At 36.3% G+C, this 18,486-nt stretch overlaps 1 protein-coding gene across 4 annotated transcripts in view; it reads left to right on the top strand.

The window, feature by feature from the left end:
* The window catches only part of LOC113235189 (teneurin-m), a 504,828-nt gene that overhangs the window by 192,945 nt on the left and 293,397 nt on the right, over positions 1-18,486 (top strand). For 3 of the 4 annotated variants that reach the window (XM_026470804.1, XM_026470803.1, XM_026470801.1), the window contains one exon: positions 5,545-5,549. The exons of the other annotated variant lie outside the window; for it this stretch is intronic. In XM_026470804.1, coding sequence (XP_026326589.1) covers positions 5,545-5,549 — 5 coding nt within the window. The remainder of the gene's footprint in view (positions 1-5,544; positions 5,550-18,486) is intronic. 4 annotated transcript variants of the gene reach the window in all.

Genomic DNA, 18,486 nt, shown 5'->3' with positions numbered 1-18,486 from the left:
TTTTCTCAACTTTACCCCTGAAAAGATAACTAAATTTATAAACTCTACATCCTCTAATGCCATAGGTTCTGACGGGATCTCATTAACTATGACAAACCTTTAATTACCTTACTCGCTGAACGCAATTACAGCTATCATAAATAAGTCACTTGAAATTGGTAAATTTCCCACGCACTGGAAAACTGCTATTATTAAACCGTTACCGAAAAATAGCGCCATAGAGACTGTTAAAGATCTTAGACCTATAATAGGATTAATACCAATTTTATCCAAGGTTTTTGAAAAAGCGGTTAATTCTAGTTAACTTAAATTCCTAATTGGTCGGTGGTTAAATCCGTCAGCAACACTAAACAAATAAATATAATTTTAGAATGTTTTCTGTTTTTAATTTTTTTTTATATACAGTTTACATATAATGCAACACAGAGGGCCTCTATTAATTGCTTGGTGTTTAGTATACACTTCGCTTGTCGGTCTGATGCAGCAAGCGAATAGCTTTAAGGTGAAGCCTAAAAATCAGCAATTGTGTCTTCATCCTTTTTGTCTACATTAAGGTTCTTTTGTTTTAATTGTTCGCTTATGTTTGTTTATGTGTTTTGTGGATAAATAAATGTCTTTTTTTATATTATTTAATATTCGAGTACTGTATCTTGAAATATTATTTAATAATTATACGATAATATACTTGAATATTAAAAAAAAATGTTACGGAAATTAGGCAGTGAACATTAGTCTGAGAATGACCGTAATAACATTAATAAGTTTATTTCTCTCCACAAAGTTTGGTTACGAAGTCAGGTTTTATTTAATAAAGGACAAAATCTACAGGAGACCGGAATCCAAATTAGATCAAGAGATCTGTGTCTTAGACTTACTAACTCCCCAGCTTGAACGTATTGCTATTAAGTTTACACCAAATTTGACATAAATGTTAATATAAATCATTGACTTACAATTATATGGACGTCGGGTCCGCGCTAAAAAGTGTCCGAACTTATAGGGCGTTAAAATCGTATACAGAGCGTAATTCACGCTTTAGTCTTCGTTTGTTCGACTGACAGCGAAGCAAGCAGAATTAGACAGTACTGCGATGACATTACAATTTAAATTCAACGTTTTAGCTTTTTCGTATTCCTTTACATGTCACTACGTTTAAATAGGTTGACTTGGGACATTTTTTTCGTGGTTTTTGTATTACACCCGTCGTCCATTTATTTGTAAGTCAATGATATATATATATATATATATATATATATATATATATATGTATGTGTGTGTAAGCGTAGGACTTGTGTCATGGTTTAACGATAGTACTATGAATTTCATTTAAATGTTGAGTAGCAATTTCTTCTTATACTACCAATAGCATACACTATAATGCTTACCATCGTAAGGTACTCCGCTCGTGGTTGGCTAGATGTACAGGTAGGGAATGGCACGTCGACCAGCTAGGATCTTTTCCTGTATTGTGAAGCAATACTTCTCGCTGCGGTCAAAGAAAATAATCATGTTGAACAATTTCACAACCGTTGGAAAATTTGTTTCATTCAAAACTGTTGTACACGAATCTTCTTCAAGTGAGTCACCAAACTTATAAACGCGGAATCGTCTTGATGCAATCGTGCTTATCCACACTTGTCGCATTAAGCTGATTCGCCGTTGTTTCTTCTAAACCAGTCCGTCCGTCAAAGACATCCGTCCGAAATAATTACTGTCAAATAAGTAATACTCGTAGGAAATGATTATTTTTCCGGATTTAAATCGCGTACAATTGCTTTTTCTAACAAACCAATGTTTCGGACCCTTTCCAGATCCCATGGTCATGGTTGATTCAACCGTGACCTCAACAGTCAAAACAAATATCATAATCAAAGTTAAGAGTTATACTCCTGTCGGTGGAGCCACTTCCAGTCATCTCTCCTACAAGCCAGCTCCTTGACCTCCTTATACGATACGACACCGGTCTTTTCCTTTATTTGGTCTATGTAACTGCGCCTAGGTTGGCCTCTTCCCCTCGATCTTTCCCTCCAAAATGGTCCTAAAGAAGAAGTTTTCGTGTCGTATCAAATGTCCAATAATTTTTCCGCGTCTATACTCGGATTCTCAATACTTTCTCATTGGTTAAACAAATATACGCGATTTAAATCCGGAATAGTTCAATTTCCTATGTGTAACAATCGCGAATTAATCGACGAAATTAAAATAAGCTTCATACGTGACATTGTTTTTTCATTTGGTCGAGTGTTACTTATTTGACAGTAATTGTTTTGGACGAATGTCGCACGAAGAACGGGAACAGACCCCCTCGTTAGCGCCCTGTGTCGAGACGCGTCCGCACGAACCCACGCGAAACACACAACGTCTTTTTCGCTCTTACGTTCATAGAAATAAGCTTTTTCTAACCGACTTATTGCAATTCTGCGTTAATAACTGATTCTGAGTATTTGCGCACTCCGTCCTATTCGTGTCCGTTCCGAACCCGAGAAATGACGGTCCAAAATGACACAAGGACATTTTATTTCTAGATGTACAAGAGCTCTTAGGGCACAAGCGACTTCCAAAGTGGGTTCGAGTTTTCTAGATTTATATGGTCTCGGATTCAGAATATTCGAAATATTCGCTAAAGTAGTAGCAGCGGAACATAACATTAATTTTGATATAGTTTGACGATAATGTAAATTCAGAAAAGGCTACAAGCGTTTAAGCAAAAATGTCAAAAAACAGAATGTAGTTGCATAAAGGCAAAGAGGAAAAGTGGCAATTTTTGACGGGGTACGAAGAATTTTTACATATTCTAACGATCTCAACGAAGACTTTATTGCGACTACGGAAGGTGCATTTCAGATAAACCATGAAAGCAAAATGCAATAACTCACTCTTCTTCACTTCTGAAATTGTTATCTACAGGTACACTAAGCTCTCTGTAGCGGAAGCCGTGTACGTGACAGTGACTACTAAGCAAGGGTCACGTCTAAAAAGATTTAATTTACTATTATTCGACGAGAAATAATTTACAAAACTGTGTTTCCTACAATATTTCCATTAGTTGGTTACCTTCAATTTGAATCAAGAGACTTACTCAGCCGCTAATAAGAATGCAAGTGCGAAGCTACCACGTCATCATCAAGATCAGTTTAACACAATCCACTGCTAGATCGTGGATCGTGTGCCGAGCAGTGGTCATCACTAGAGAACTCGTTTTCCCCGTCAGTTATCGGTTCCTCGATATATGGCCAGCCCACTGCCTCTTCGGCTTGCTTATTCTACCAGCTATGTCGATGACCTTGATGCTTTATCGTATAACCTCATTTCGAATGTTATCGTTTAGCTCGCTGAGTAACTGGTGGACTAGCAGCCATATAGTGATTGTCCACGTCTCAGTTCCATATAGTAATTTATTTATGAAAAATAGTGACAGACATAACATTAATACGAGGAATAGAAATAAACTAGCTTTTCTTGATAGTCGTCTTCACAAAGTCAAAAAATCATTTAAGGGGCAATGTATACGCTTCTATAACAAGATTCCGGTTGATATACAAAATTTGCCTTTCACGAGGTTTAAAACTATAGTGAAACAAAAACTTTATACTAAAGGTTATTATACAACTTCTGTGTACTTGGATGACAAAAATCCGTGGTAGTAACCCGTTTAGCTCATGGAGGTAGTCTCGATCTCTGATGTTTCAAATAAAAAAAAAATATTGTAAATGTTATTTACAAAGAGCAACCCCTAGAGTTTCTTGCTCATTCTTCTCAGGGGAATCTGCCTTACGAATGAGCGGTAGAGTTTAATATTGTGACGATTTCAAGTGTAATAATGCTTACCTATGAAATAAAGATTATTTTGAATTTGAATTTGAATTTGAATATGAAGACCCTAGATACCACGTCATCATCTACCTATTTTACGCTCAGACCACAATCGGCTACACTAGCCCAATGCTGGCTTTTTTTTGGTTGATTTGGTTGGTTTGTCATTGGTTTTTCACGTAGAAAATGTCTCCAACCAGGTTACATCATGAAATTTTCTTTCACGTTTAACGAGACGTATTGTAACTTGTAATTTAAAGTAATAGATATACATATGCCGTTACAGTGATTCAAACCGCTGACCACTCATTTGAGTAGTAATCATTCACTATGCTACCTTAGTTCTAACACATCCAATCTTCAAAGAAATTATGTTTTTAACAAAATGTTCTTCATTTTAACTTACGTGAAAGAGCCTTTAAGAATTCTCAAACCCAAATCACTTAAAAAGCGAACAATCGACTCCGAATTCATAACTGAGAGAGGCCAAACAATTTGTCTAACAAATAAACAAACTTCCAAAAGCTATTGAAATAAAAATTAAACTCGAAGTTTGCCGATAACAAGTACAAAAATCCCATTCACGTATACAGGGTGGTAGTGAAAATTGTGAAAAGAAGTTGTTAACAAAAATACGGGAAAGCCTGCGGGTCTGTGATAAGGAGGGATTCGGGGAAACACCCACCGAGTGGCTGTGGTGCAAGATACAGGCATTTAGAATTGAAATACGTAATTTACACTTCTATGTGTTTACATGTACGTGGTAACGGAAATTTGTGTTTGGAAAACTACGATTAAGACACATTTCTTCGGAGAATCTACACAGGAGTTTTTCAGTAGAGTATCTTCATCTTTCCTATTTTAGTGGTCTAAAACATTCCAGAACATTTATACCAGTAATTCATTTCAATTCCTGAAACGAAGAAACGCAACACACTACCGGTATCTATATCACGCGAAAAGTAAGATTTGGGGTTACTCTATACTATACTGCCTCTGTGGCCGAACGGTTACCATACCGGACTGCCACGCAGAGGTCCCAGGTTCGATTCCCGGGCCGGGAGAAATAGTTGTATGGCCTACAATTATTTCTCTCGTGAGTTTGGGTGTAATTTGTGGTTGTCTATGTGTGTATCCATGGCACCCGCGACACAGGGTTTCCCTAGTGCGGGGCTATGTTTAATGTGTGCGTTATTTATTTAAAAAAAAAACTCAAAGCTAGAGTGTCCATCAACATCGTTGGTGAAAATAAGTGTACAATGAAACCATCAACGCCGAACTAAATATTTTTTTACGAAGACGTACATCTGGTGAAACGCACTGCTCCTAATGATGATGGAAGGTTCCCGTTTCAACCACACAGTAAACACCAGTAGTTTAATGGCTGTACAGGTAATTGAGAATCAGCTCATCCAGGGAAGTACTGCCACCTTATCTATTTTTGCTATCAAACAGCGATATGAGCATTACTGCGTATCGGTTTCGAAAAGTGAAATTACAGGTACATGGGACTTGCCAACATATGACTCAGGGTGACAGCCACAGTGCTCCTTTGTGGTTGTAGCGTGTCGCTTACCACCTTGATTCCGCGACTTGTTCATCCCGTTACTCGATATCATAAAAAAAACCAAAAAGCTGCAGCTCCCTAACCTTAGACCACACAAAAGCAGGTTACAACCTGCTAGCGAAATACCTAAAGACTCCCAAAGTCGGATGACGGTGTTTTCAAAGAAAACGTGTATTGATGAGTTAATTAAACTTGATATTTTGCGAAACGGACTTGAAAATTAACGATTTACTTACAAAGGCTTACAAATTATTTTGCAAAAAGCCCTATTTACATCAGCGAATAAAGTTTCCAAAGGGAATTTTAACGATGAATGGTTAAAATTTTTAGGTGTATTTTCATTTTGTCAAAAAAAAAAAGAATGAAAAATCGGATTTTTATATTCAAGCGAAAACAGAAAGAACGAGAATCACAAAACTTGTTCTAAATCTATGCAATATAAAATATATTGAGCAGTTAAGGTTTTTTTTATAACATACCATGTGCCTGTAATTTCCATAGATATAGAAAAACAAGGGGAGATAAGGTATGGGGGTGTGGTTCGTGTCGCCTCGATATGGTCATTTGGACACGCCTACAAACGTCGCCACAGTGACATGGCGATCATTGTACATACAAGATCTCTCGTAACACGTGAAAATGTCAAGTTGTAGCGATACAACTTGTAAAAATTGGAGTGAAAACAAAAATTTTAAAACCAGTGAAATGACATTCCACTGGCTATTTGCATTTTTAGTTACTATTTCTATTATTATTCAATGTGTTCTTTTGCCTCCATAGAAATTTCTAGACTCAAATATAGTGATGTTCATTTACGAAGACTGATGTTTATCGACAATAAATTTTTACTGAAATGTTTGAATTTCTTACTATGATTTTTGTAATTAAAGTTCCTAAAATATCGAAGCGAAAAGCATTCACGTTAAATTGATTTCTTTTATTTTATTATTATTATTATTATTACTAAACATTTTATTTCGAGTAACTTTAACACAACTCATATTTCGGGCAACCGTTCAATTTCATGTCAATTTGGGTGTTACTGTTGCTTGAAGAAAAATTTATGTGTATTAGATATTTAAATCCCATTATACTCGTAGATTAAACGTAGAGTATTTGTAATTTTTAAGTTTTTCCAATGAGTTCAAAATAAAAGAAGGTTGGATTGAAGTTGCAGGAAAATCAAAAGATTGGTTTTCTTATTACTATTTCTGACTTTGTTTCAATTTCCATAGCAAATGCATTTAAAAAATAAATAAAATAAAATCGGCTTTATTTTACTTGTGCATGCAAAATAAATTATAAACAATTATAGAAAACTGGCCCAAGCCTAGTGGCCGCCATTAAGAAAATAATAATAATTTACATTAATATATTAATTTAATAATACACCAGTACCAGTGTAGATATAGTATGCAAAATGGAATATTTTTTTTAATATTAAAAACGGCCACATGGTTTCCAACCATCGATTAGGTAGGACCACATCACTCGTTGAGTAGCGTCAGTTTAAGGTTAATAAGGTTAACAATTCACGGAGCGGTTTCCATACGCGCCCGCCGGTGCTGCCAGACAGAGGTTTTATTACAATATTCACGACCCTGCAAGTTTGTGCGGGCACGTAGCTGCCGCGGTTGCGGGCACGAAACCGTTGCGATTGCGGCACGGACCGCGAAGTGAGTGGGAGTTAATTGCAAGTCGCGAGGTTAATAGAGAACTTACCTGCGTGCGCCTACACCACATTGCGCCTGAACCGACCGCCAAAGTGTGCGGGCGACGGCCGCCAGGCGCGCAGGTCATCGCGTCCTGCGCGGTTCTACTAGTACCCCGCCGCGGCAGACGCTGGTGAAAAGCGCTAAGTGAGTTCTTAGTATAACGAAAAATGAGTTTCAGCGCCATCTAACGTGTAATAGTTAGCTATTATATACTAGTAGTATTTTTACTAAAACGCCACCTATCGGTGAATGGCTGAACCAGGATGAAAAAAATACTGAAATATTGTAATATAACTCTTATTCAAGTGACTGTAAGTTTGTTAAATTTTAAAATTGTTTTACGTCGTTTTCACGTTTTAAGCCCTACCGAATCAAAATCTTTAAGTTATGGTAGTAGATAATAGAGCGTAAAGTTTGAATTGCAACAATGCTAAAAAGTGGCGACATCGGCACCCGATCTTACATAGTGTCATTACATATCTCCCCTTTTTTCTATATCTATGGTAATTTCCCCCTTTAAAACCGAAACACAGTAATATTCGCATTACTGTTTGGCGGCAGAAATAGTAAGTAGCAGTACTTCCCTGTACAAACTCTTCCACAAGGAGATCTACTGCTAATAATATGTTAGTACGATAGTACTATGATACTACGATGATAATAGGTGTAATGTATCTAACGATGCACGAAATTATTCAAATTATATAAAAACATTTCGAGACCTTATGGCAAAGGTTAAAAGTGAATAAAAGCATCGTGTCTGTCAAAAACGATTCCTAGACCTTGGATAACGAGTGAAATCTAGGATCCGCATTGGGCGAGCGTGAAGGACTATGGCCTTAATTTTCTCCTTAGGGGATACTTGTTAGTAGTGATAGGTAAACGTAGCGAGGCAGGTGATGAGAGACGCCCGAATCTATAAATGGACAACAGCTTTTATTCACATAGTTGTAAGAGACGTAATCGCGCTCATCCTCGATCCTGGGTCACCTTTCCACCAGGTGGAAGCGGCAGCCGGTGATCCATGACAAGCGTCGAGTGTAGAACCAGAAATAGAGACGAAATGTCATTTAATTTGTTTGAAAACTATTCTGCCATATCATTACTGTGACAACTGCGCTCCGATTGGCTAGCCCGAGTTCGAAACAATTGACGGGTGTCGTTAATCAGCGTCGTCAACTGTGTCACTTCAAATCGACCAGTTAACTTGAGCTTTGCTATAATGGACGAAAATTACATATTTAATTACCGATGAAATGTGATTCCGTTTGCTTTGTAATTAGATGTTTTGCTGTTTGTCCCACACTACCGAATAGAACAGCACGGCATTGTCAGAGATATTATCTTTATTACAATAAATACAGAATATTTTTTGGAATATGCGGAGACGTACACACAGGTCAGTTTGCCTGTTTATATTTCAGTGCAAACTCTTTCAGTGCAAATTTCTGGTTATATACTTGATGATGACAAGAACGACAATTCTATAAACTATCATTCAAGTATCCGAGCAAGTGGAAGTACCGGAGTGCCACTCATAGGCCTATGATTCGATACAAAGCGATTCTTTCTTTTTTTGACACTGACAGTTTTCAGTTGGTCGCCGATGGCCAGCAATTATCCTTTTGAACTTAAATGATAATGTAGTGAACACTTCCAACGCCATCTAGCGGCAAGGTGAGGTTACTATATTTGTCAGTTGTTGTGTTACAATATAAAATATTTAATTCCTTTCACAATACATTTATAACATTCCATCGTTAAAGATTCAATAACTCAGCAAATATTATGTCAAATATTTCCGAGGAATTCCGTTTAATTTCAATTCATAACGTCGAGAACTCTTTCATATTTTTTTATTTTAAAAAGCATAATTTATACATTATTCATAGAACAATAAAATTCCTTTGGCGCTTTCCGAAAATTCTATTAAAACTCGAGTCTACCATTTTTTAACTTTTTTCATTCTTTAGCACAAAAGAACACTCGGGGACCCAAAAATTGAGTTAATTTTTCGACTTTTAGCATAAAAAATATTGTTGGGAAGACAAAAGACAATAGGAAAATGAAATTATAAGCCGATCTCCTGACTCGACTCAAAACCTGACAACTGAAGGTGCAAAATTGCAAAAATATAAAATTTGTAAAGTCACCAAATCCCATTAAAATGCCCGTCGTAAACAATCCTCGTGCCCTGTAGTGGAATGTACCTAAGCTAACATATATTTATATGTATATTTGTCATTTGGCAGCGTATTAGTAAGTTACCACTGTCATATCTAAAGCACGTATCAAACTCCTATCAATGTCTGAATTATTTGAGAACAAAAAAATATACACGCTGTTACAGATAACTACTTAATTATTGATTATTTGCTACTAATTGTTAATACTTTCACGTAATAATTGTAATTTTTTTAACAGACTTCAAAAAAGGAGGCGGATCTCAATTCAACGTTTTCTTTGTATATATGTTACGTGATAACTCCGGTATTTGTGCACCGATTCTCATGATTCTTTTTTGTTGGAAAGAGGGTACCTCCATAGTGGTGCATTTAATTTTGAAGAAAATTATCCACCTCTAAGAGTGGTTGTTCACGCATGAAGATTTATTTTTAAAAATAGCGCCTAAATTCTATTATAAGGAGCAATTATTTTAATGGTTGATTTTGCTATTCTGTAATTCAAGGCGTTTTTCTCTCTCAATATACTTTGAGTAGTGAGAACCGATTTTTATTATCTCCTGTGTCAAGTTTCTTATAATGGCGAACTAGGGAATGAATCCGGGTTTACGCACTTTCCGGTGACCAATTTCAGAAAAACTTGTTTCCACGTACTTTTGAGGTCGGTTTTTTTAGTACTCTGTACTGAGATTATTTATTTAATCGTTTATTTCACAGGAAAATACAAGTCACATTAACTAAAAAGGAAAACGCAAACAAAACGTTCTGCTTTTTTCTATAAGAAATTTCTTCCTGAAGACCTAAATACAGGACAAAATAATTACAATACTACTGGTTCACGTGCACAGAAAAACAAAAGTTATATAATAAAAAAAAAACAAAATCACTAATCTTGAATTAATATAATAAATACTTAGATAAAAACGTGTTTCATATTATAATACCTGTAAAATGGATGAACCAGTGGATAAATAGTGCTTCTTAACTCTCGTTTTAAAAATAGACAAGGAGTTACCGTGCGTTATCGTGACAGTAACGGGAAATGGTTCCATATTCTGACCGCATAAACAGTGAAGGTAGTGAGAATAAAAACTGAAAACTAACGAGGGAGCAATAGGATTTATCCTGAGACCTGAAAAAGCTGAAACGTTCTTTCAGATATCCAATTAAGAGATACCGGGTTATATAGAATATTGTAGAGAACAGACACAATATGCGAATTCCTGCGGAGGCGAATGGGATGCCACTTGAGCTGACTGCGATAGTGTGAGATTCGGTCATATTTACGAAGGCCTAAGATGAACCTTATTTACAAATTTTGCAACCATTTTGCAAAATTTTGCAAGCTTATTTAGCTCTTATAGCTTAAAAAGCAGTAATCTACATTGGGCTAAATAGATCTTAGATTTTAACGGCAAAAAGTTTTGGAGACGCTTAAGAGAGTGCAAGGAGAAATGTCCTTTCATTCCCTATAATGCCCACATTCCATTCCAAACCAATTGACAATCCACAAGCAAATCAATACTAGTCATAAGACATAAACATGAGTACAATAGATACAATATAATAATAAATATTATAATTAATAATATAACTACGCTCAAGTTTAAAATGTGATCAAATTATAAGTGCAGTTTTGCTACACTCGTTCCTTTGAAGAAACGAATGAAAGAATTAATGATTTATATTCGTTTATAAAAAATGTAGACGTACGCAGATTAGTGGAAAACGTTTACATTTGAAAGTTAACTAAATTGATACGCTATACTCGGTTACGATCTAAATTCTAGTCATTTAGGAAATAAACGTTTAGGTGTCAATATAATTAACAGGACACCATTAAAGAACCATTTGCTGTACGAGTATACCACCGCTATATCCCTTTCACAAATATAAAAGAGTTATTCAAACTGCACAAACTACGAAAATAAATAGCAAAACATTTCACAAACGCTAACCTCGATCCCATTTTCGGCCAAAAAGTGCCTCCGACAGAAAACGCTTGCACAAAAGAATTCACCTAGTACCCTAAGTACCCCTGAGTACCACGCTGTATGCGTCTACACCTCGCTTGATGTCACAGTGTAAAAACATTCAAAGTGAATGTACCGATGATCGACATTTAAAGGGAAAAACTTTTTGTTTTTAAACATAATAATATATATCAACCGTGATTAGTTTACTTGACAGATATAATTATTTACTTTGATTATTAACTGCCACGCAAAGGTCAGGGCCGGGAGAAATATTTGTATGGCCTACATTTATTTCTCTCTGGTGACTTTGGGTGTTATTTGTGGTTGTCTATGTGTGTATCCATGGCACCCGCGGTACAGGGTTTTCCTAGTGCGAGGCTATGAGTGTGTGTGCATTATTATATCCTGAAACCATCTGAAACGCTAAATCTCCAGTAATGAACACCCAGTAATTGACACTTACCAATAAGAAACGTGTTACTATGATAAAAAAAATTTGCCCTAAATCTTATTAGAAATCAATTAACAAAAGATGTCGAATAGTAGTACTTGTCGGTCACTGGCGCTATCACCTTACTATTGAACGCTTCCAGAAACATTTTCATCATTATCACTTCAAAATCTAGTACTGGATAAGGTTTTTTTGAAAATTGAGAATTTTGACAAACTTCGCGAACCTATTTATTGATCATCGCTTTAAAACTGTCATGTAAAACAGACATAAGGAAACACGATGTCACAGATATACTTTCTACACGTTTGAGATTGTGAAATTGGTTATACAGCAAATCACTTTGAATGTTTTCCAGTGGATCAGAAAAGATAACTAACTGCGTTAATATAATATGCTCTTTGCCTCCCTCGTCGCATCCAAATGCATCATTACGCCTGCCACTGCCATATACATAGCAGGCAGGGTGTGAATGACAATGCATTAGTTGCGATGGTGCCCGAATTGGGTACTTAATTGAATTTTTTTAAACAATTCTTGGGACCGTTGTGAATTCGGTATTTTGAACATACCTACCCTTATTGACGTCACAGCGTAAACACATTTACTATAGAACACCTGTAGAAACTTTTTCATCATTTTGACATTAAAATCCATTCTAGGTAAACCTCGGAATATATGTATATCTCAGTTAGATCGGGGATGTCCTTAAACAAGGCCGGGTCGAAGTTAACAAGAATTAACGGGCATGTCTGCCGTGTCAAACCAATAAATACACTGTAAATTCACTTACAGTGGTTTGATTTGACAGCCCTCAATCCTCATATTCTCTAGGCCTAATCTATACCTTACTTACTTATTTTGCTAGCTCAGCGACCTGAAGTGGATCTTGGCTTCCAACACCAAAGTACGCCATTTCTGTCGGTCTTGTGCCAATTCCGACCTTTCGGACTCGTTCAGGTTCTTTTACATCTTTGGCCACTTCATCCTTCCAGCGATAGCTCGAACGGCCCACTGGACGACGACCCGGTAGTTGCCCCAAATAAACTCTTTTGGCAGCTCGATCCTCTCCGATTCTAGCGAACTATGGGGGTGTTTTTAAATGAGATATTAAAATCTAAAATACTCTGTACATTTGAAAATTTAGAAATTATTTCGACATGACACGGTAAGCACCAATACAGTCTTTTGGTTTGGCAATTACAGGCGTGAAATGCAGCACAGTGTCGCGGGGCGCCTGGGTTAGCGATCACTCTCAGATCGCGCAAGTGTCAGAAGCGGGGGTAGTGGCAGATTTGCCCTAAGGCCCAGTAGACTCGGACCTAGGGCGGCCAGATTTAGGGGCGGTCAGTCGTGACGAAAAATTCACTGATTATTATCAAGATATCTAAATATTCTAAAGGCTCACGCACATTATGGCAGGCCGCACTGCACCGCAAAGTATGACAATAATCTTCCTAAATCAGTTTCGTACATTTTATGTATAAAATATAGATGTGTAACATCTCTACAATGTAATGTGTAATCACTACATTACTACGTCTGTCTGTCTGATTGCGATAAACTCAAAAACGACTGAACGGATGCTGGTACTGACTACATGGCCTGGGCCTTGAGACAGGCTTGATGATATGTACTCGTATGTATCTAGTTCTGGGTAAGGGTTTCTGGAAAAACAAAAGCTCTAATAAACTTATGTAAAGCGAAAGTCTGTAGTATACAATACTACGCGTCAATACGCAATGTTACGCCCGCATTGGCCCCTAATCCTTGCTGTCAATCTCACACTCCTGCGCAAATCTGGATTCAGCTAAATTAGATACGCAGTAACAAGCTTACGAAATAGGGCTGTAATTACAGTTTTTCATAACAGTTTCCGTAAGAATTTTTTCTGAATGACAATTATTTCTAGGTTATTACCTAGTCTATTGTCAATAGAGATTCAAATAAAGCATAAACAAGAGCATTGCGGTATCAAATATTCAACAATTTGTAAGTGTCTTAAAAATTACGAAATCGGTTTATAAATCTTATTTCCGCTTCCAATTCTTTTCAAACGAATTTTGGTTTCAATCAAAAGGGCAGCATAAATTCTTAGGGTAAGGTTCAGATCGTTCGTGATATGGTTACGCGATGTAACAAGATCAAAAACACACATCATCATCATCATCAACCATAAAGAAAAGGGTTTAGGGCACAATTCGCCATGCCATTACCATCAAAATTAATGTTAGTAAGATGCAAAGCTCCGAAAAGATAACGCGAAAAGTTATTGAACATCACAATGTTTTTCTTCCATTTTCAATTATTTTAATTAAAGATCGAACACTAAAAAGTTCGTTCGATCAGGCTGGATTCGAACCAGCGCCTTCAGCATACCGTGCCTGACGTTATCCTAACTGAGCTACAGAAAGATACTAGACCATAAGAATTGTTCTGTGTCCTTGTTCTGCAACAACGAACAAAGATCTGCATCTTTGTTTGTTGTATTTGACGACATTTTTGTAGTAGCGCCATCTGTGAGAAATGTTTAAAATTTTTTCTTCAGTTTTTAATAGCCAAACTATTCAGCCATTTTTACCAAGCGACTCAATGAAAAGTTATTTTCACCAAAAATTCAAAAGGCGCTCGGGTCGTTGTAAATCCGGATCTTCGCAACCCTACCGACGATAATGGGTTTCCTTTTGCTAAGGGGAAAACCAATTTTATCCGTAAAACATGAAAATATCTAAGCCAAGTTGGGGATAATCCCACAAGTCGATGGTAAGCATCTTAGGTGCACGATATTACTTTGTTTTTTGACGCCGAAACGTAAATATTGTAATAAGATGGTAGGCCTCGAGTGCTGGGTGTAGTGGAAGTTTTTTTAAGCAGAATTGGAAAAACATCGACTTCGGATGGCGCATGGAACTTCGTGTCTATGGATCAACGATTTACTGAAGTTCTTAAAGGCTTTATATAAAATATCATCATCAAAGGCAGAGCTGTAGAATAGTAAGAAAAAAAGTCGATGACCTCGGTGGCACGACGGTTAGTACTGTAGGCGTTGCGAAAGAGTTTGTCCAGGGAAGTAGTAATGTAAGCCATACAGGGTTCCGGTTTTGAAGGGTAAGGGTGCCTGGTGAAGCATATGGAACTTGTACAAAATTGTATTATCTACGGTACTCGCCACTGAACTCTAATACAACATTGAGTTTTCTCTGTAGATTTTAGTCAATTACATTTTTAAGTAATTAATCGATTCAGGCCTTACTTTGCTGAAGTCCATGTTAATAAAAATGGAAGTAAATTAATTTGCTACTTCACGAACCCAGTGAAGGTTAAACCTAGAATAAAAGTATTGAATATTTTTTCATGCAGTTAATTATCCCACCCTCCCTCCGCATAAAATTTAAAAAAATAACTAACACGAGCGCAACTACTCTCCACGAGGAATCCCCAGGGGCTGTTGACAGCTCGACTCTCGCGCGCATCAAAAAATATTCAACACAAGCGCAGCTATTTTGCACGATGTAACCTTTACTAGGTTCGCGGAATAGCAAATTTATTTATTTCCATTTTTAATTCAATTTTGAATTATTATTTTTTAAATTCAGTTTTAATTATCTAAATTTTAAATATAAAATATAAAAAATATGATAACAATCTAATTTGAAGTATAAAACGTGGATTGTTAAAATATTTTTATTTTATTTTATTATATTACCGTCCGGTAAATGAGAAATTACTAACTAGGAACTATCAGAAGCCTGAAGTCAGAGGCTTTAGTAACTCGAATTTTGTATTTTTTTTACCATCCATGATACATACAATGTTTTTCATCACATAAAATTGGCTCACAACTCAACAATTATGGATTTTGCAAAAGGCGCGTGTTTTGTCTTTTGTTATCAAAAGATGGCTGACTAGTTGTTCTTTCATAGATAATACACTCCAACTCTTGAGGTTAAAGCCGTAGTCTAATCGTTTGACCTACCACCTCTCAAGTAGAGGCTACAGGTTCGAGTCCGGGTCTCCGAGATTTTCGGAATTTATGCGCGAAATTTTATTTGAAATTTACCATGACCTTTATAGTGCTGGACAACATCATGATGAAATCCGCACGTCGGGACGTATAAATTGGTTGACAATATTTTTTAAACCATTAAATTTAGAGTTATAAAACAAAAACGCAAACAAAAATTAGCTGCAAAAGTCTGAAATCTAAACCCTCTTATTGGACGAGACCTGTGCCCAATAGTGGAACGTTTTATAGGTCCATGACGATGATGATATGTGCTTTTATATACCTCTTATAGTATTTAGTTTACAAAATTGTATCTTAGAACATTGTTGTTCTCGCATAAGTGAAATAATATTTCATAACTTAATGTTTGCATATTTAATTTAATATTTGTAATTGCACCGTAATGTTCTTATTACATCTTCTGTTGTACCATGTATTACAGCACAGTTTTGCTTTAAGTTTATACTATACACAGGGTTATGTAGAAAATGCTAACAACCTTGCAGGACCATATTTTTAACATCATAAACAATGACTTGTCATAATTCATTAGATTATGAGCATTACTGTGTTCCAGTGTCGAAGTAAGAGTGCTGGTGAAGTTATAGGCAAATGGGACTTGTCAACTTATGTCTCAGGGTGACGGGATAGTGGCAATAACTCTAAAATCTTTGCAATTTAAAGCTCCGAATGGCACTACAACTGTTATGAATAAGCGTGTCGCTTACCACCAGTCGCACGACTTTGGTATTATAAAAAAGATCGCTCTAAACGGAGCCAACTCTGTGCGGTAATAAAAGAAAACGCTAGCGTAAATGTCAGTTCGACGCAAAACGCAGGAGCAAGGATGGGGAGGACGCTTGTACATTTGATCTTACGAGTACTTAACCTTACTACCAAATACAGTGCCTCTACCACGAGTTTTCTGTGACAATTGTCCCTACCGACAGCGTAAATTACTTCGCAAACTGAAGCATTGGAAACAACAAGGACGTTCGGCACCCAAAGCCCATTTTAATGTTATTGCATTAAAACATGTAAAACACTGTCTAGTATCTTGTGACAAAAACTCATGTCGATCTCCCTTCTAGATGGCATACGTTTCATTCATTTAAAAGGTCGCGCTCCGTCCTCGTTGCATAAATGTTAAATGTGCGTTTGAATTTCGGACACGTTAACACCTGCACTTTGTAAAAACTTATTTAAATGTAAAATAAATGTCAGAAACAAGAGGCTTCATCATCAACAAGGCCAGTGAGACCTGCTGAAGATGAATCTGTCGATTCCTTTCAATCCATCGAATTTTCAAAGTAACCTTTAAATAAGACTGATTCACAATATATTTCCTTAAAAACCTATAATAAAACGAACGCCCCATTGATTTACCGGTTTGGTGCAACAAGGGCGGATAACACAAGGAAGAAAAAAAATATTTTCAAATGTTTCTAATTGTAATAACAATAACATTTGAATCTTTAACTAAATCATAAGACCAATAAATAAAATAAAGTATATAAGAGTCATATTATGAATATTAAAAGGATATAATACGTTAAAGCTTTATTTTCAATTTTCTCGAATCACACTTTTACGTGATACCCAATGCTTCAATTTTGTATGGCAAGTTATACAGCCCCTCTAACGGTCACAAGAAGAAACAACATTTTGTATACAAACATTTTACGCAGTCGCTGGCGATGGCTGTGACTGTAATCTCATGGTAGAAGCACTGATTTGAAAAGTGTAAAAGCGGACAACAACAACTTAATTTTTAACCGACTTCAAAAAAGGAGGAAGTTGTCAATTCGACTGTATGTTCTTTTTTTCTTTTTTTTTGTATGTATGTTACGCGATAACTCCGGTATTTGTGAACCGATTTTCATGATTCTTTCTTTGTTGGAAAGGGGTTACTTCCATAGTGGTCCCATTTCATTTTGAAGAAAATCATCCACCTCGAAGGGTGGCTGTTCACGCATGAACATTCATTTTTATAAATAGCGCCTAAATTTAATTTAGGAGCAATTACTTTAATGGTTGATTTTGCTATTTCTCCAATTCAAGGAGAGAACCTATTTTTATTATCTCCAGTGTCAAATCCTGTATAGTGGCGAACTAGGGGATATTTCAATAAAACTTAGCAAATGGACGTAATTCCATGTACTTTTGAGGTCGGTTTTTTAGTACTCTGTACTGAGATTATTTAAGTTTATGATGTTAGTAGTATAGGCCTGTGAGATTGGTAGTATTTTACAAATAACTCTGTATACATATAACTGCATGAAGTCATAACAATCTCGCTACCGTGCACGGGTCTCCCACAAACGTTAGCCCAATGCCGCTATCGTGACTGTATTCGTATGAAGGTCGCATGATTTATCCCATTGCAGTCTCTAGATAACAATCAGAAATAATATATATATATATATATTTTTATAACATAGAAATAGGTTTTACTGTCCATAATAAATCAAATTAGTCGTAAATGTAGTGTTTCGAATAGATAGTGTGGGAAGCATCATGTGTGGGCACTGTGGTCCTTCACTATGACCAGGCAAGTATGGTCTACAAATAGAGCAGCCGAAAACTGCCTCCAGTGGGTTACAGGCGAAACCACGTTTAAAAGCTTTCTGTTCATCTCTTTGAAACCTTTGATGATCAGAAATCTGGCAGTAATTTTTGGTGTCAAAAAGAGAACGTTGAATAAATAAAATCTACTTTATTTGACGTGCAAAATATATAACTATGATACATTGAACAAAGAATAAAAATAAAAAA

Source organism: Hyposmocoma kahamanoa, unplaced genomic scaffold, assembly GCF_003589595.1.
Source record: "Hyposmocoma kahamanoa isolate Upper Pololo Valley unplaced genomic scaffold, ASM358959v1 87, whole genome shotgun sequence".
Lineage (NCBI taxonomy): Eukaryota > Metazoa > Arthropoda > Insecta > Lepidoptera > Cosmopterigidae > Hyposmocoma > Hyposmocoma kahamanoa.
The sequence above is the reverse complement of the archived record's forward strand: the minus strand, read 5'-3'. Positions and strand labels throughout refer to the sequence as shown.